This window comes from Esox lucius, chromosome 8 (genome assembly GCF_011004845.1).
Source record: "Esox lucius isolate fEsoLuc1 chromosome 8, fEsoLuc1.pri, whole genome shotgun sequence".
In the NCBI taxonomy this organism is placed as follows: domain Eukaryota; kingdom Metazoa; phylum Chordata; class Actinopteri; order Esociformes; family Esocidae; genus Esox; species Esox lucius.
In genome coordinates, this window is record NC_047576.1 from 32,227,603 (window position 1) to 32,247,451 (window position 19,849).

Consider the following 19,849-nt stretch of genomic DNA (forward strand, 5'->3'; position numbering starts at 1 on the left):
TTTAAAAATTTGCATTCTGTTTTTATTATATTTATTTACTAACAAAGCTTCTCTGCAGTGATGGGAGAACCGCCCCGAATGACAACAATTCCATCAATACTCCTGAGTAAATGGCATATTACATGCTATCTGTATATTACCTTTTCTTAAAAAACCTTTTATTTGTCCTGAATGCCAAATCTGTCGAAGGTACCCTAGCTAATACCATCTCTACCATGAACTGGGTTCACACAAGGTCCTTAAAGTGCTTAAGAACTTGAATTTGGGTCTCAGAGCTGGAATACCTGGACAATCAACCCTTTTTGGACAGTCAGTGAAAATAATAATATTCTATCAGACTACAATTTCCCCCATTGTTTTTAATCTCTAAAACTATTCTGAGTGGAGTGTGACTATCACATGCCACCTGATTTCCTCAAAAACTTCTCAGATTTTAGTGCTTTCCCTCCCTAACTGGAGCAGTTTTTATGTCAAAAGGCTGAGGAAAAGTAAATTAATCCAGAAGGATTGGAAATTCTTCTTTATAGGTTCTGGCTTTACTAAATGAAAGTAATATTAATCTTGACCGAGTTGTGTGTTAAAGATGTTTGTTTTGACCGTTCCTAGTTTAAATGAATAAAGATTAATGATTGAAGCTGAGAAAACACTGAAGGCGAACATTTATTGTGCCATTACTGTGCACATAATTTGGGACTTAGCAGTTGACATCAGGTGTGTAACTGTACTACACATGGTCTTTGTTTAACTAGCACTAAATAGATTATCTACAGTTATCTTTCAAACATGGCATCTATTTGTTAGCCAGCTAGCTGTCTCTCTGTATTCTTTGTTGACTGTTTCTTTTATTTAAATAAAATAATTGCTATAAATCAGACCTATAAAAGTTCCCAAAAGTGTTCAACCAAGCTAGTCTCAAAATGTAACCTTACTTGTTCGAACCAGAATGCACAGAGGATATATTGACTGAACTAGTAGATGCTAGAACAGCAGCTGACAATGGTGAACCAGTTAATTCCCAACCCTTGCCCAGAATGTCCGGAGGATGGTGGTGTAGCTGTGGATTGTGCAATCTAATGCCAACCAGAATGGAATGCTTATGTTGCAACAAATGGGAACTATTGATTCCAATGCTGCAGACCATGAATCACCCAGTCCCTAAAGCTGAACTCATTCCAAGATGGGTGGTTGATCATCTGGATTTCATCCCCCTCTTAACTCCTGGGGTGCTGAAGACAGTTTTTACATTCAACTGGAAAAGACGTTCTAGGCCAGAGGTACACAATGGCCAGCTCCCAAAATAGTTAGTAGCTACCTAACATTAGCAACAAAGTGTATAAGACACCACTATTTATTTGGACATGCAAAGAGCAATTAAGTGCTTTATATTTCTATGCTTAATCAGGCATACAAAAGACCACATTTAGCATCAAAGTGTTTGTCCAACCTAGCAAGACAAACACCTAGTTGTTAGCTAACCCCTTTCAAAATAATTTGCTGAGGACGTTTTAGAATGTCTCTTATCGACTGTATTTTTTAAAATATGTTGTCATGTCTGTACCCAATGTCTTTTGAACAGACAATCTGAAAACATAGAAAACTATGTTTCTAACGTGATTGTACAGTACATCCAAAATGCACTGTGTAGGTTTGTTGTACATTAGACTGAAGATTATGCTTTTGCATCATCTATATTATGATGAGCAACTTGCGAAAAGTGTCTAATTTCTATTAATTCAATCATGTGTATCTTAAATGAGCTAATCTGCTATAGCCCTTGAAGGTAAACCTACTGTCTGGTCCATTGTTTTTGGTGCACAACTGTTCATTCAGAGGCTTTAGCTCAGAGTGAAACTTCGATTCAGTTGATGTCAACAAAGCTAATCAGACAATGATAGACAACAAAATGTATATGTTTTCATTTATTTAACCACTTGCGTAGCTTTTACAAGAGTCAATATACTTGTATATCTAACTAAGTTGTATGTCAATGATAGAATGAAGTGTGACATGTTTGGATTAAGATATGGCAACGAGTGAAACACCAAGTCTTCTCTCCCAGGTCCCTTGTATCCTTTCTTTGCAAACTAAATACGATTGTGGCATTTTCTTTTAATATTCTGCCCAAAACAATAGCCTATATTTTTAATAAAGTTTACTTGGCATAGAGAAGATCACGTTGACTGGGGAATTTCTCAATCTACAAAGACCCACTGAACCAGAAAATAAATAGAATAGAAAATATGATCATATCACACCAGTCCTCAGGTCTTTACACTGGCTGCCAGTTACATATAGGATCGATTTTAAAGTATTACTACTGGTATATAAATCGTTCAAGGGCCTAGGACCTCAATACATTGCAGATATGCTCAATGAATATAAACCCAAACGAACACTCAGATCATTAGGATCACATCAGCTAGAAATACCAAGGGTTCACTCTAAGCAAGGAGAGTCTGCTTTTAGCTATTATGCCAGTCGCAGCTGGAACCAGCTTCCAGAAGAGATCAGATGTGCTCCTACAGTAGTCACATTCAAATCCAGACTCAAAACACATCTATTTTACTTTGCATTTAATGAATGAGCACTGTGCCACTGTCCGTCCGACTGTTTTCACTGTCCTTTATTTTATTATATTTTTTATTCTAAACTGTATTTGACATTATATTCTTAACGGTTTTAATTTTTCTTATTTCTTCACTGTTCTGTATTTGATTTTATATTCTTAATGGTTTTTATTATTTCTTATTTCTGTAACAGTTCCTCTGTCAAATGGATATTTATGTAAAGCACTTTGAATGACCATTGAGTATGAAATGTGCTATATAAATAAAATTGCCTTGCCTTGCCTTGAAATCTCTTGACCATATCTGATTATCAACGCATTGCACTAAACATGCACTTTTAATATTGGCATTGTCAGTTAAACTATCCAATTATTTTTTTAAACCTAAATATACTGTAGAGGTAACACTGCACAAAACTACTATTTTCTCTCAATGAATTGGCTAATTTAAGCAGAATTGTTGGTGTAGATGCAAAGTAAATTATACAATGACACTACTGATAGTGTTGATGTTCGCTCCGGTACACACAGTGATATTACTTGGTATAGGTGAAGTACTTGAAAAAAGTAAATGGTGCTTGAAAATCCTTGAATTAGATTTTGTCCTGTCCATATGAACCCTGGGTGAAGCATGGTGGTGGAAGCATAATACTATGGGTATGCTTCTCAGAGGCAGGGACTAGGAGACTGGGAAGGATTGAGGGAAGGATGAATGGAGCAAAATACAGAGAGGTCCTTGTAGAAAACCTGATCCAGAGCTCAAAGGACCTCAGACTGCAGAGACGATTAATCTTTCAGTACGACAATAACCCGAAGCGCACAGCCAAGACAATGCTGGAGTGGCTTTGGGGCAAGCCGGGGAATATCCTTGAGTGGCCCAGCCAAAGCCTGGACTTGAACTGGGTATACTCCAAGGTGAAGTTCTGCCAGGCTTGTACTGCTTCTGCCTTCAGTTCCTGCTTGTATCAGGGCATTTTTGCTTCCAGCTTTGTCTTCAGCATATGAAAGTCATGCTGAATTTGATTCATATTGGGAAATTGACTTGGCCAGTCAATAACTTTATATGATTGGGCCTAAAAAACTCCTTGTTGCCTTAGCAGTATGTTTAGGGTCCTTATCCTGTTGCAAGGTGAAGGGCTGTCCAATGGGTTCAGATACATTTGGTTATCTGAGCAAACCGTTAGAAGGAATAAAATGTCATAAACCATATCCTCCATCCACCATATTTCACATAAGAAAGGAATGCCACTTCCTTTTTATCTATTTCCAGACCTCTTATGTACTTTTTTTGTGAACTGTTTTACCTGGCTGTTTTTTAGGATAACAGTTTACAGTTTTTAGTGATTTAGCAGACACTTATCCAGAACGACTTACAATTAAAGCATACATTTTAATAAGTTAGGTGGAGCACCAAACTCAGCAGCTGCAGTAGTAGGTCCACGTCACTCTATTAATTAGTTATTGGAAAAATTAAGTGCTCGGATGAAGACAATACAAATAATAAAAATAACTAGCATTAGTCAAAAAAGGCAACCAAAGGCTATTGTAGTTTAAGTACTCTTTGAAGAGGTAGGGTTTACTCTGAATTGGTAGTGATTCTGCTATCACAGCCTCAAGGGGAAGCTAGTTCCACTGTTGGGGTGCAAGGACAGAGAAGGGTTTTGACTGGGCAGATCAGGAGCTGCCTTCCCTTAGGGATAGGACAGGCAAAAGCCCAGATATAGCAGAAAGAAGACCCTGGGTTGAGATGTAGGTTTTGTGCATTACCTGGAGATAGGGAGGGGAATCTCTCTTTGCTGTTTTGTTGGGACAAACCTACCGAATGTTAGCTTCAATTGGATGCCGTTGGATTGACGCAGAGGTGCAGGGTGACTTGCGGGTTGAACACCAAATGTGAGATAATGAGTGCCCGCGTTAGTACCTGTGCTGCTTCCTCTGTGGAGTAAGGTCATATTCTTCTAATGTTGCTGCGCATGAAACTGTGGGAATGAGTCACCTCCACGCCAAGGTTCTTTGTCTTTCTGGGAGGGGAACACAATTGGTCAACTGTGATTGACAAGCCTTCCCAAGAAGAAGAGCAGCTCCGTCTTGTCAAGGTTGAGATGGCTGGCTGACACTCAAGGTGTCAGCCAGGCATGCAGTGATGCATTTAGTGGTGGTTTGTGCCTTGCGGTGGACTTTTGTGGAAGCGGTGGTAAAAGGAGAACTACTTAATGTGTAAAATACAGCAACTTTATCTTTTCTTTCCAAAAAAAAAGTAGAAAAGGAAGGTTTTGAGTGAGGAACAGAGGCGTTCAATTTGCAGTGCTCTCTTAATTTTAACCCTTCTGTTCCTCACTCCAAAACTTCCTTTTCAACTTTTGTGGAAAGGAAAGAAAAAGGTGTAATGGTCTCTTAATTTTTTCTGGAGCGGTATGTTTTTGAAATGTTTAAAATACGTTTTCGGTTTTTCTGGTTTGATTTCATTGCTTTTCCATTGCTCCTTTTATGCAACGTTTCTTGAGTTTATGATATTTCATGTAATTTGACCATGTCAGTTAATTTGTAATAATAATAATCCATTAAAACGTTTTTTTTTTATATATATATAATACTAGCGTCTTGTAAAACCATTGTTGAATTATTATAACAGAGACTAAGAAAATGGGAATCAAATGGGAAGCTGATTATCCAAAATAAGATTTACCTTACGCTGTGTTTTAGACTGTATATTGTTAAAGACAGATGGACCAATTTGCAGAAAGCATTTTCACTGCAGATATGGCCATTATATGTATTACATTTTTTCCTTCAAATAGATTTTTTTGAGAGACAATTTTAGATTATAAATACAATTCCAGTGAATATCCAACTGCCACCCCCCTCTGGTTTAGACTGTGGTATCTTTTCAGTTGGAGTTTGTCAGTCCGGCATCTGACCAGGTCTCTGAAACAATACATGTGGAAGTTGCTGAATTTGAATGTGGCGTGATGGCATTTGTATGGGCTACATCTGGAACAGTTAGGGAAGGGAGGCCTTAACTTGACACTTAAACTTTAGCTTTCATTAGCAGACTAGTCAAGTGAGCAACAGGGGAGCAAACCAGATAAATAATGGTGGCATGAATTCAGCATGTTACCCTGTAGCACCTACAGTATCCTTTTATGTGAATCTCAGATTTTTTTTTTCTTTTCCGATATTTAGGGCATGGAATACTTTTTCTACTTTGACACTGTGATTCCCACAGGCTTAAAGGATTGATTTTGAGCATATATTCTTCATTTTTGGGGCGTTTTGACATATATAGCCATAGTTCTGCACAACCAATAATGGGTTTGAGAACTAGTGGTATTTATCAAGGATTTCCTGCTGGGTTGGATGAAATGGTGATAGGGTCCTTTTTCCATTCGTACGTACATACCCCGGACTGTATCTAGGCAGTATTGATAAATGAGGCCCCTAAACTGTGGTGGGGGGCCACATGTGTGCATGGAGCTGGGACTGTTCCCACTGGACCACAGCTCTCCACAAACCCAGTGTCATTCCTTAATGGTGAATCTTGTGTCTACGCAAATAAAATGCTTTTTCAAATTTAGAGCCAAATGAAGGCCACACTGCTTGACTGACATAATAATTATAGAGGGAACTGTGAAATTACATTACATTTACTGCATGGGCATGTAAGTCCATGTCCAAGCAGAACAAACTCAACCACATTAATGCCCAGCTATCCATCATCAGTATATCATTTGTAATGTTGATTTACTTTTTTAGTTCTTGCAAGTCATTTTATTTTCCCATGGTAGCTGTGCGAAGTGTGAGCTTTAGGTGATCTGTAGGTTCGTAGACCAGAGAACACGGTGGTTCGTAGACCACAGAACTCGGTGGTTCGTAGACCACAGAACACGGTGGTTCGTAGACCACAGAACACGGTGGTTCGTAGACCACAGAACACGGTGGTTCGTAGACCACAGAACACGGTGGTTCGTAGACCACAGAACACGGTGGTTCGTAGACCACAGAACACGGTGGTTCGTAGACCACAGAACACGGTCCACATTGAGACCATGGGGACGGGGAGGCAGAGGCAGGCCCTGTTACCGGGCTGTAGTTAGCTGTGATGCCAGACCTCCGCCTGGGGAGCACAGTGTGCTTTCTCATTGAGTGATATCCCTGTCTCTACCTTCGATAAATAATGCAGCCTACACAAACACACACAAACACAGACACGCACGCGCATGCACGTGCCTCCAGAGCTGCAAATCTAACTGCTTTATATTCTTTTGTCTTGGGAAAAACGGTTAGCAGGGGGGAGGTGGGGAGAGGAAATGGTATACAACAGAATAACAACAACAACAGTGGCAACACCAGTTCCCCCTAGTCTGCCAGTCCTGTAGAGATCCCCCTGGTATACTGGAGGCCTCGCACATCACCTGGAGGAATGGAGGGGAGAGAGGGGGGAGACGGAGGGAGAGGACGACACGTAGCGGGGAAGAACATGTAGGTTAGAGAAGAGAGGGGTACAGATGCTTCTTGGCGAAAGAAGGGGTAGATACTTTTTCGTTGTTTGGTGGGGAAGTCGGTTGGTGTGGTGGCTTTTGAGTACATTTGCTCTAGTTTTTGTGATCGAGTGAGAGCCGTCCTGAGTATGGTGGCCAAGCATAACACCACAGACACACACACACACACACGTACAGGTAACTTGACTTAGAACACATTCTCATTTACAACAACAATCTGGGAGTCATTAAGATTAACTGCCTAAGTCAGAGACCTAGTCATCAGACTGATCGCCATTTGCCAAATATTGGTTTGTTCCCCCAAATGTGTGCTGGGGATCACAGTTGGGGATTCTGGCAACCCATATGTTTTTATTTGCTGTGCGATGGTGTGTGTATGTGTCATCCGTGCTGCACTGAGCTAGGCTCCCTGAAACATATTGGTTGGTGTGCACCCCGGTTAAGAATAGTACTGTCGTGAGCTCATACCGTGGTGGCGGCTCAGACGTGTGACCGTTTTCTAGCCGCGGAGCCTTCCCACACAGACACACACTCCTCATATGTTGGTGTTGTTCCTTGTTTGTGTTGTGATCGGGGGGATCAGTGGTTGTTCCCTGTGGCTAGCCTGCCGAGCCAGACAGACGCACAGACCCGGGACCAACCGCAGGCAGGCGGTGCCAGACAGACGGACAGACATGTCTCGGGCTCGGTGAACCCATATGGTGCCGAGCTCCCCGTCTAAATCCATATGCCACCGGTGGGGGGGCTGAGGGGCAGGATCCCGAAGCCCCTGCCTCCCTCTACCCAACCCACAGGGGAGGTGTTGGGGAGGTAAAGCCCTTAAGGCTCTCCCCCCGCCTCCCGCTTTATACCCCCTGAGCTGCTTAGCCTATTGTCACAGCAATCTGCCACCACCTAGGTCTCTCTCCATCTCTCTCTTTCTCCATCTCTCTCTCTCTCTCTCTTTCTCTCTCTCTCTCCATCACTCTCTCCATCACTCTCTCTTTCACCATCTCTCTCTTTCTTTCTGTCTCTCTTTCTCCATCTCTCTCCATCACTCTCTCCGGCCCTCCCTGTAGGTTATCATAGATAGCTAATTATTTAAGCTGTGGGTCTGGACCTTTCGAAAGGCAAATCCTATCCCCTGATTCCAGTAAGTGCAACACTCCTCTGCTCTGAGGATGAGTTCCTGTCTGTTGTGTTTTAGATTATCTAGACTAATTGAATTATTTGATGAGATGATTTCATGCCGTTCATTATCAGAGATTGAATTCATTTTTGCACCACAAGTCCATCCATTCATTCAGTCTGTTATGTTTGATTAGTCTGAACTGACATGGCTGCATAAATGCAAAAAAAAAAGACTGCAATATTCATTTTAAACATTTTATATAAGTAGGGTTTTTGCTATTATTTGATTGATATTTCCATCATTCATGAACAGGTCCGCACAAGATCTCCAAGGCCTTAAACTGCAGTGTGGCCATGTGTTCCTGTTGTTGGTTGGTTGTATTTTCGTTATGTCAGTGTTCACTAAATGTTGTCTAATCGTTGTGTTCTTCTGCTTCTCAGGAGGTTCTTCAGACGGTGCCCAAATTCTGCTTCCCGTTCGATGTGGAGAGGTAGGATTCTGCTCCCCTGTTAATAGTCTTGTACTCTGCCAACACTCACACACACACACACACACACATGTGCACATGCACGCCCGTGTGTATTTTTGTGTGTGTTTATGCGTGCACCATGGAGTTACAGCGTGCAGAGTCTGTTGTTAACAGCTGGTGGTTCAGTCAAAGCCAAAAACCTCCTAAACACCAAGACTGTCTGCTCTGTGCTCCCTACTCAGACCAGGCCATTGGATCTCACTCCGTGTGCGTGCGTGTGCGTGCGTGTGCGTGCGTGTGCGTGCGTGTGCGCGCGTGTGCGTGCGTGTGCGTGCGTGTGCGCGCGTGTGTGCGCGTGTGCGCGCGTGTGTGCGCGTGTGTGCGCGTGTGTGCGCGTGCGTGCGCGTGCGTGCGCGCGTGTGTGCGTGTGCGTGTGTTCGTGTGTGTGTTCGTGCGCGTGCGTGTGTGCGCGCGTGTGTGCGCGCGTGTGTGCGCGCGAGTGTGCGCGCGTGTGTGCGCGCGTGTGTGCGCGCGTGTGTGCGCGCGTGTGTGCGCGCGTGTGTGCGCGCGTGTGCGCGCGTGTGCGCGCGTGTGCGCGCGCGTGTGCGTGCGCGTGTGTGTGCGTGTGTGTGCGCGTGTGTGTGCGCGTGTGTGCGCGCGTGTGTGTGCGCGCGCGTGTGTGCGCGCGCGTGTGTGTGCGCGCGCGTGTGTGTGCGCGCGCGTGTGTGTGTGCATGCCTGTACCCATGTGTACGTATACATATGTGCATGTCTCGTCCGAATCATGCTTTTATTGTTGACTAACTAACTATATCTTCTGATTTGGAAAGCAGCCCTCTGTGGAGGACTCTGCTCTTATTTTGGAAAATGACATGTGAAAAGTGCCATTGTATCTGGGAGGTAGCTAGGAGATGGGGGTTGGGAATGTCGGAGGAGCTGGACTGTTCTCCACACAAGCTTAACTGCTGCCATCTAGTGATGAAACCGCATCAGAAATATCCTTACCCAATACACTCACTAAAGTCAGGGACTGTAGCCAGCATCACAGAATTTAGTGTTGAACTTGGCCTTCTGTTCCTGGTGAGATTCTGATACTGCAGGGGTTTAGATTCTTTGTGCTAGTTGAGTAGTTTAGTCACTTTAGACAAACATTTGCCGAAACCAATGTGAGAAACCCCAGATTTAATAGTCTTCGGTCAGCTGTAGGGCTGTTAACAATTAGCCTATAGAAAAAGTGCAATGGTAGGTTTCGTTTCATTTTATACAATTTTAAATGTTTCTAGTGACAGGTTATATATTATAGTCTCTACTGCCCTGCTGCGATCTTGCGGTAATGAGGAGATTTGTATGTTTTGTTTAACTGAAAACATGAACCATTACATGACTTCCCTTACTTGGCCTGAAACTCTTGATGTATGTCCCATGTGTGATTGGGAAGTAATGGTTTGTTTCTGTCCTGTTGGTGACTGTGGTCAAACTGTATTTCTTGAGGTAATTGGTGTTTTCTTGTGTGTGTGTGTTTGCGTTGTGATGGTTCCCAGGGTTTCCCCTAGCCAGCTGGGCCAGAACTTTACCTTTGTGCTGACGGACATCCAGAGCAAACAGAGGTTTGGCTTCTGCAGACTCACCTCTGGCTGCCGCGTCTGCATCTGTCTGCTCAGGTAAGACACACATTTAGACACTTTGAGCTTGAAGTGCTTACAAATAGTAAATTTCAGGCCAGAACACAGAAGTGTGTTCTCTAACTATTGTTCAGGAATTTGTTTTGTAAATCAAAGTATGTTATATATATATATATATACACACACACACACACACACACACACACACACACACACACACACACACACACACACACACACACACACACACACACACACACACACACACGTGTGTGTATCTGTATATATATATTTATGTGTGTGTGTGTGTGTGTATATGTGTATATATATATGTGTGTGTATGTATGTATGTATGTGTGTGTGTGTGTGTGTGTGTATGTATGTGTGTGTGTATGTATGTGTGTGTGTATGTATGTATGTATATTGTATACGTGTGTGTGTGTGTGTGTGTGTGTGTACATATGTGTATGTATGTATATGTATGTGTGTGTGTGTGTATATATATATACACACACACACACACATACATATATATATAATATGAGAGAATTAATGTGCAGATTACATTAGGTATGTGTTCGATGGGTCAGCAGGTTTTTCAATGGGGAACAAATCGTACGTCTCAAAGTTTCAACAGTTATCTTAGAAAGTATTAGGAACACATGTTCATGTCCAATTACCGAAAATGATCGACTCTGCAGTTCCGTATTAGTTTGATCCATTGAATATTATTAATTTAAGTAATTTATTAACGAAAACTAGCATTTAGTCTACAATGGCAGCTGTGAACAATTGTTTTTGTAGATTGCAATTCCTACCTCCTATCAACATAAGATTTGGTACAAAAAATACTATATTATTTTGTTGTCATGTTTTGGACAAAATAAATCGTCCAAAAATATTGTAGTGATTGAATATGGACTTAATAAAATATTTTCAGTTTCTTACAAAAAAAATAATAATTGCAATAATGAAAATCCAGGCAAGAAATATTTTTGCCTCTTATGCTAAAATAAAGGCTGTTATTGTGAAAGGGCCGTGTGGTAGTGTGTTCTGTGGATATCGACAGACAGTCTCAAGCTTTCTCTTGTTTTTGAAGAGCTACTGTCGATGAGCCCACCACACACACACACACACACACACACACACACCCGGTTAGCACCACCATGCCCTTTGTTTTTTCTTTTTTCTTTTCTCCCTCTCTCGCTTGCTCTCTCTTGCTCGCTTGCTTTCTTTCTATCTTTTAGCTGTCTGTCTCTCTCTCTTTTCTCCTCGTTATTGGGCTACTGGCACAGAAGCACGGTGAAGGAAGCCGCTTGTCCCATAATTATGCATGAAGCCTCGCTGCCAATTAGCAGAGACTCCCCTGTCCCTCTCTCTGAGTCCCACATGCTAATTCATTTGACATATGATGTATAAAATTCATTATGCATTCTGAGTAGTTTGCATGGCTTGCTTCATTCATAATAACAAATGTATAGAAAGTAATTTTTCTTCGTCTGTGGCTGTATGGGATATAGAGACTTCCCAGTTTTTTTTTGCCTTTTTAAGTAGACCTAATGTGTGGCGGAATAGATTACAAAAAATATTTAAAAATATGATAACAAACACATCCCTATTTGAGATATGTCACAGTGTAGATATGTAAAAAAATTACAGAATGTTGGTTATGTTTGATATAATAGTAATACAAGGTAATATGAATAATGAAACACTGCACACTTTGCTTTTGTTTAGAAATGCACTACTGTTTTCTTAAATAAGATCACATTGTATAATCTATTAAAATCTATGTTGTATTCAAATAAAACATTACATAATATAAAGATGTCCCTGCAAGGAGTTCTCTAGTTAGCTGCCTTCATTATGTGTTTGTTCCACGGATATAAAACAAATGTAATTAAAACAGTTTGCATCCCTGTGATTGTTGAAGTGCTGGGACTATAAAATTGTCACCTATGCTTACACAAGGAAGTGGCTTTAATGAGTAGGACAGTTTTATATGGCCAGCCCTTTGTAGTGCTACAGCGAAATCCCAAGTCGAAAGGGCCGCGCTGCCTTCAGGCCAAAACCTCTTAAAAGAAGTAGAATGCTTCGATTTTACACTCTTCCTTCCCCTCACCCCCACCTCCCCATCCCTCTCCTTCACCTCTCCTCTCCTTTGGTCATTCTCTCACATTTAGGGAGAAATCGCCCTTGGATATGTGAGAGGGGTCGCGGATGAAAAAAGGCGGTTTCCTTCATTTTATTTGGCGGCGGAGACTTGGATTCCCTTTTAGGGACGTCGGCGCTCCCGTTAGTGGTCACTTAGCGAGATGCCGGAGGACATTTCCTCCCCAGTACTTAACCTCTGACCTGGGAAAGTAAAGGTGTAATCAAATCTTCCAGTGAGCTGGCTACAAGGTGCAAGTTGACTTACGCTAAGGGCCCAGGGTGTGGAGAGAGATTTAAGACCCATCCAGGGAATAGGAATAACAGTGTCTCGCTTAACACCCAACAGGTAGTTTATGGCAGCAAACCGTGGAGACGTGGGTACGCCATTAAAAAGGTATATTTTACTAGTCACATGAAAACCTAAAAGAAATTAAGGTATGTATTTGGATGGAGATGGTCCAGTTGGTAATTCACTGGGAATATCCCTTCGCCAAAACAAACCCTTTTTTCTCTGTTGTAATTTGTTTAATTGGTAATTATATGACTTGCATCCTAATAAAAACACGTAATTGAGGAGTAAAGTTATTTTTTTTCTACAGCGTAAAGACAAAAGAACGGCGTCCATAGCTAGCCTATGTCTTCTGTTCTTCTGCTCTGTGGTATTATGTTAGATAGAGAGTCTGAGGGGTTGTGTTGTTTTGTAGGTAATCTGTGTTACCCAAATGTCAAAGTCCCTCACAAAAGTTTGCCATTTCCTGTTTTATTTAACGGGTGGAATAACATTCAGAATTGTGATAGTATTTGTGCAAAAGGAGAAAGTAAAGTATCCTCAAAAGCAAACTCATTGCATTTGAGTTTTTATGTTGTTTTTTTTACAATATATAACATATTGTCTTTGTGGTTGTGATATCTAGTGGAAACGGTTTGTCATCTAGTGGAAACGGTTTGTCAGCACACAGGCTTGAAAATCAAAGCAACTGTTTTTTTTACTGCCTTTGCCAAATCTTGATTCATCCGGATAATCAAGTGATAAAAACTCTAAACCAGGAACTGCTCCTCGTAATGACATTAATATATGTGTCATTCAATCTGTCCACGCAATATTCTAGTAGTTGATACATTCTGAGGGGTTGTTTTGTGATAGTTGACACAGTCTGAGTTGTTGTGTTGTGGTAGTTGATACATTCTGTTGGGTTGTGGTGTGGTTGTTGATACATTCTGATGGGTTGTATTGTGGTAGTTGATACAGTCTGAGTTGTTGTGTTGTGGTAGTTGATACATTCTGTGGGGTTGTGTTGTGGTAGTTGATACATTCTTTTGGGTTGTGGTGTGGTTGTTGATACATTCTGATGGGTTGTATTGTGGTTGTTGATACAGTCTGAGTTGTTGTGTTGTGGTAGTTGATACATTCTGTTGGGTTGTGGTGTGGTTGTTGATACATTCTGATGGGTTGTATTGTGGTAGTTGATACAGTCTGAGTTGTTGTGTTGTGGTAGTTGATACATTCTTTTGGGTTGTGTTGTGGTAGTGAATACTTTCTGAAGGGTTGTGTTGTGGAAGTGAATACGTTCTGAAGTGTTGTGTTGTGGAAGTGAATACGTTCTGAAGGGTTGTGTTGTGGTTCTGAATATATTCTGAGGGGTTGTGTTGTGGTTCTGAATATATTCTGAGGGGTTGTGTTGTGGAAGTGAATATATTCTGAAGGTTTGTGTTGTGGTGGTAGTTGATACATTCTTAAGGGTTATGTGGTGGTAGTTGATACATTATGAGTGGTTGTGTTCCTGTAGTTTATAAATTATGAGTAGTTGTGTTGTGATAGTTAATACAGTTAGAGGGGTTGTGAGTTGGCCATAGATGAACTGGTTTACTCTGTAAGTATACAGTTCTGTGACGGGACCTGTTTGTTTAAAACTCTACAGAGATAGCTGAGCCCCCACACACAGTGATGGATTGCTCTCTATCTGGGGAATTAAGAAGCACAAACAGAACAGAACAGAGCAAAGCTGCTAACTGGTGAGATGAGTAGTGCTTCCTTAAATAGATGAATTTACAACAACAAAAAAACACATTCCATAGAAAATACTGAAATATTTATCAGTTTAACTGCATTTGAATGTAAATAAGTTAACCAGTTGGCCAAGATTAGGTATCGTCCACTATCCCTATCTGGATATCTTGATAAGTTGTGGTTCGCTGCTTGCTACACCGATCATTATTTCTCTCTAAAACAAAAGATTTACAGCCTGATCATTAAGGAGTGTGATGGGTAAGGAGGCGGTGAGGCCTGACGAGGAGAGGCTGACAGGACCGACAGAGAGGAGAAAGAGAGGCCTATTTAAATAAACCCTCACGTGGGATGTGAAGGATTAGCGTCCAGGAGCCTGGCTTCTTAAACAAAGGACCTGAGGAGACTGATAATGACCAGCCTTTGTTTCAGTGACCTGCTCACAATTGTATTTTATTTTATGTAAATGTTATGGTTTCATGTTTTCTTGAAATCTATTTTTATTTTTTTACTTCAACACACCTACACCTCATCTTCACTGACTGTTACTGTCTAGAACAAAAAAGGTTTCTGTTTTTAATGTCCAGTCAGCATGTGAATTTTGCAGTTAAAAACGCATGTTACTTTTTGGTTTGGAAGAGTGTGTGACCTGATTACGGTGATGTCAAAATATTGGCATGTTAAGAAGCTGATTGTTTCAGGTTAATGGTCACTCAGGCCCTCTGATTGGTGCGCTTGGCTGCACTCGCCCGGGAACTGCCATGTCATTGGCCCCTTGCGGATTTAGTGATATGAAAATTTGCATTTGGTTGACTTTATTGTTTTCTTGTTTTGTGTTAATTCCAGTCTGCCGAGCAGCCAGTGAACCATACCCTGTGAACTACCCAGTGTCCTCTTTCCTCTATAGGACTTCCCTGGCTAACAAACATCCTTCAGCAAAGCTCTCATGTGCACAAACAAACACAATTGCACACATTCACACAAACACAGTTGTTTGTTTTGTTAGCCAGGTAGAGCTTTCAGTCAAACAAGCACCTTTTGTTGAAGTCATGTTAGCAATGTATCCCTTTATTTGGAGCCAGTTGAATTTGTAGATACCAGTTTTATAGTGTGAAAGAAGCTATAGGTGTTTCTTAACCTGCGTAGCACAAAGGCAAATTGCACACTGGCCTTTAATTCTTAATCTGACTGGGCCAAAATCTCAAATTATCCCTTTAATGCACCATGCCTACACGTTTTGTTAGGCATTTTGTTACGTGTTTTGTTTATACTTAAATTCATCGCATAAAATGTACATGCCATGTAACACAACCCATTGGGGGTTCCCCAAACGTGTATTTTTGCTGTGACAAAGCATTTGTACTATACTCATTATACCAGAAATGTTCAAAAATAAGTACCAAAGCAAAATAAAAATGCAATACCTCACTTCAGTTCCTCACCACAGTTTTATTATTTGATTGCATAACATTATAAATTCACTGAGGTCTCTTCAGAGCAACCTTCAAGCCAAAACAAAATGTTGGCAATATTCCACCTCAGAAACATGTCAACTAACTCCGCCAAGATTATGTCAACCTTATAAAGAAAGCCATGTTGCAGATACATTTGGCTCCTGGTGGGTGCATTTTGTGATTAGCTTTTACACAAACACTACAGTATAAATTATTTTTAGTTTGTTCACTTTATTTATTTATTTTTACGTAGCTACATGGGGGGGAACAAACAGCAGGAGTGTCTATTTCAAAATGTAAATAAGGTCAAAAAGAGCAAAGACAAGAGAAAGAAAAGGCGGTGGGTTGCGATTCTCCCTCTGTACGTTTGCGTGTTGGCTTAGGCTGAGCATCTGGGATCAGTATGCGTGTAAACCATGACATCCCTCCTACTCTCCTACCACAGCTTTTGCTGGCCCAGTCATGTTGGGTTGAAGAACTAAAGCCTAAAGCCTGCCTTTCTACCCACCACCTTAAAACAGCAGACACAACAGGAATGTGTAAAATGCAAATGAGCCCAGAATACAAAGAATGTCCTAATAACTGTATGCATGCCTTGCTGTAAATCTATAGATCTATTTCAAGCATAATAAAAAGTCTGTGAAATGACAGTGTACTGTACAGAGCCTGCTTTGCTTGTAAATAGACTGCAGTTTGAATGTGAACGTTTCCATTATGTTGACACAGATTTTCAAATGTGTATTATGTGTGTTTTCTCTGGCAGTTATCTCCCCTGGTTTGAGATCTACTACAAGCTCCTGAATACCCTAGCAGATTACCTTACCAAAAACCAGGTGAGTCTGCATTCGCCTTCACAGTACCTCTTTAAAATGTGGCATTTATTAATTAACAGCGATGCTGTGAATGTACAAGGAACAACACACCCTGAACATTTAATTTTTTTCTGGTATTTGTGGAAGATGCTACCAACCAGCAATGGACCCGTTCCCGTTCTTTCCCGCAGCCTCTGTTGGACATGATCATGTTTTGCACTCAGTAGCAGTTTAGCTTTTCATGTACAGTAGCTAGTTGTGAAAGCTGTTGTTTTTGTTAGCAGTCTTCAGTCTTTTTTTTAAATGGACCTGAGCTGTGTGAGAGAGAGAGAGAGAGAGAGAGAGAGAGAGAGAGAGAGAGAGAGAGAGAATCTGGCTTGGCTTGGCTCTGAGTGTTTGAGGCAGTGATGTTGACATTTCACAGACCAACCGCTGAGCTGGAGCTGGATGTGAACTCCTGATCATTTACTGGAAAATAACAAACCATTTAAAAACATACGCACACATGCGCACACTTGCACGCACGCATGCGCATGTACACTTTGCCCAACTCTTTCCCCTGACAACAAAGTGTACTTCAGTAAAAGAAAGGGAAAGAAGTTCAAGGTATGCAGGAAATGGGGAAAATGTGCAGCTAGCGTAAAAGAGGGGAGTTAATAGAAAAGCGAGGGAAGGAGAGGGAGGACGGAAGGTGAGAGACCGAGAAAGGGATCTTCTACTAAGGAGTACCATCCGTGTGCCGTCATGTAGCTTTGCTTACTCAAAACTGCTGTGCTGTGATGTGGGGGGAGAAGGGGACAGAGCCTCCCTAAAAAATACATGCACAAGCACTGGTTCAGAGGCCAAAGGAAACATTTAATGTCATATGAGGCTGTCATCAGTGCTCAGGGGATTGTTTTTCTTTGAGCATTATTACTGTATATTTTATACTGTCATATAATGCGTTTGTGTCTTTCTGGAAATAAAGGTTCTAATACGTGACATCTGGGTGAAAATGCCTTATGGTTTGATAGAGTTTGAAGTGTGGTTTTCTTGAGGCTTCACGTCTATAGTTATGAAATGTATTGATTCGAGGCACATTAACGCCGTTGCTCCACCTAGAAACAACAAAACATCTACATGTCAATTGAAATATCATGTGATACATTTACAAAATGTGTAGTTTTTTTGTCATTGTCTAGCAGCCGCGTCTGTGTGTCCTAGTCAACTTCTATAATTAATTCCAATAATTAAATGATGATAAAACTGTCTCCTGAGAATGCTTCTCTCCTGAGAGTGGAGCGACAAGAAATGGAGTTAAGATTTGCCTATAATGGAGGAAGCAAGAATTGACATTTTTGATATTGTCTGACTTAGTGAGTGACAGATTGAGTGAGTTACCATAATACCCTTAGCATGTCCAGAAACAACTCTTAGCCAGTACATTCCAGAGAAGCATCTCTGGACATAGCGCAAGACAATGTGACTGCCATCATTTTGTTTACCAGACATTTTAGAAATGTACGAGACCCATATAGCCTAAAGCATTTTAAATAAATTAAAACGCTGATCTATGAAATCGTTTTCAAATAGCCAGAACCATTGAAACGAAGGCTGCATAATTTCTAGCAACGCATGTGTAATTGACACATTTCCACTATGCAAAACATTCAGAGCTTAGAAAATATTCTTTGCACTGAAAACACCAGGGGCAGAGCTATCCTCGCCGCTGGGAAATTCCATCCTAGTGCTGCCCTCTGCAAGAGACCTAAAACTGGTATGAAAGTTCTCCATTCGGCATTGCACCAAACCAAGGCCCACAGACAATGCCACTGTGGCTAAGGAATGCAATGTGAAAGGTCCTTGAGTGGCCCAGTCAGATGAAGATTGCTGTCCATTGATGTTCCCGATGGAACTTCACACAACTTTAACTGTTTTGTGAAGAACAATGGTCATATATTGCAGAATCTTTGTATATTTGCAAAGTTGGTAGACATGTATCCAATAAGTCTCACAGTTGTAATTAATGCCATAGATGCCTTATACGATTATGGTATTTCTTTTGGATTTAGAATTTTCCCCTAAAAACGAAACTGACCTAAATCGCTAGCCACATTCCACAAAAGTTATTTAGGAATGTGTGTACAGCTTTTAATTCATTGATTAATAGAATTGTTAAAAGGCTGAAAACCACTTTGAAAGGACTGGATCTATTGCCTATGTCCTTCATTAATGATATGCATTCTACCTTTAACCCAACCTATATGTGAAAGTCAAAACATGAAGCCATTTTTCATTTTCTATACTTATTCAACAAAAAAAAGTAAATAGAAAAAATACAGACCTTTCAGTTCCTTGATGTCTTGGCAACGCTCTATCAGAGTTTTAACTGTGATAATAATAATCAAGAGAGAAAGTACCGGTTGGACACACCAACCCATTCAAGGAAAGAAATACATATACAGTACAGGCCAAAAGTTTGGACGCACCTTCTCATTCAATGCGTTTCCTTTATTTTCATGACTATTTACATTGTAGATTCTCACTGAAGGCATCAAACTATGAATGAACACATGTGGGATTATGTACTTAACAAAAAAGTGTGAAATAACTGAAAACATGTCTTATATTCTAGTTTCTTCAAAGTAGCCCCCCTTTGCTCTGATTACTGCTTTGCACACGCTTGGCGTTCTCTTGATGAGCTTCAAGAGGTAGTCACCTGAAAAGTCTTGAAGGAGTTCCCAGAGATGCTTAGCACTTAGCCTTCACTCTGCGGTCCAGCTCACCCCAAACCATCTTGATTGGGTTCAGGTCTGGTCTGGAGGCCAGGTCATCTGGTGCAGCACTCCATCACTCTCCTTCTTGGTCAAATAGCCCTTACACAGCCTGGAGGTGTGTTTGGGGTCATTGTCCTGTTGAAAAATAAATGATGGTCCAACTAAACGCAAACCGGATGGAATGGCATGTCGCTGCAGGTTGCTGTGGTAGCCATGCTGGTTCAGTATGCCTTCAATTTTGAATAAATCCCCAACAGTGTCACCAGCAAAGCACCCCCACACCATCACACCTCCTCCTCCATGCTTCACGGTGGGAACCAGGCATGTAGAATCCATCCGTTCACCTTTTATGCGTTGCACAAAGACACAGCGTTTGGAACCAAAGATCTCAAATTTGGACTC

The 19,849-nt window shown here is 41.2% G+C and overlaps 1 protein-coding gene across 6 annotated transcripts in view; it reads left to right on the forward strand.

Annotated features, from left to right (window-relative positions):
- Positions 1-19,849, forward strand: part of dennd1b (DENN/MADD domain containing 1B) — a 137,569-nt gene that overhangs the window by 49,601 nt on the left and 68,119 nt on the right. For all 6 annotated transcript variants that reach the window (XM_010901905.3, XM_010901906.3, XM_010901907.3 and 3 more), the window contains exons 4-6: positions 8,617-8,666; positions 10,186-10,305; positions 16,643-16,712. In XM_010901905.3, the coding sequence (XP_010900207.2) occupies positions 8,617-8,666; positions 10,186-10,305; positions 16,643-16,712 (240 nt within the window). The remainder of the gene's footprint in view (positions 1-8,616; positions 8,667-10,185; positions 10,306-16,642; positions 16,713-19,849) is intronic.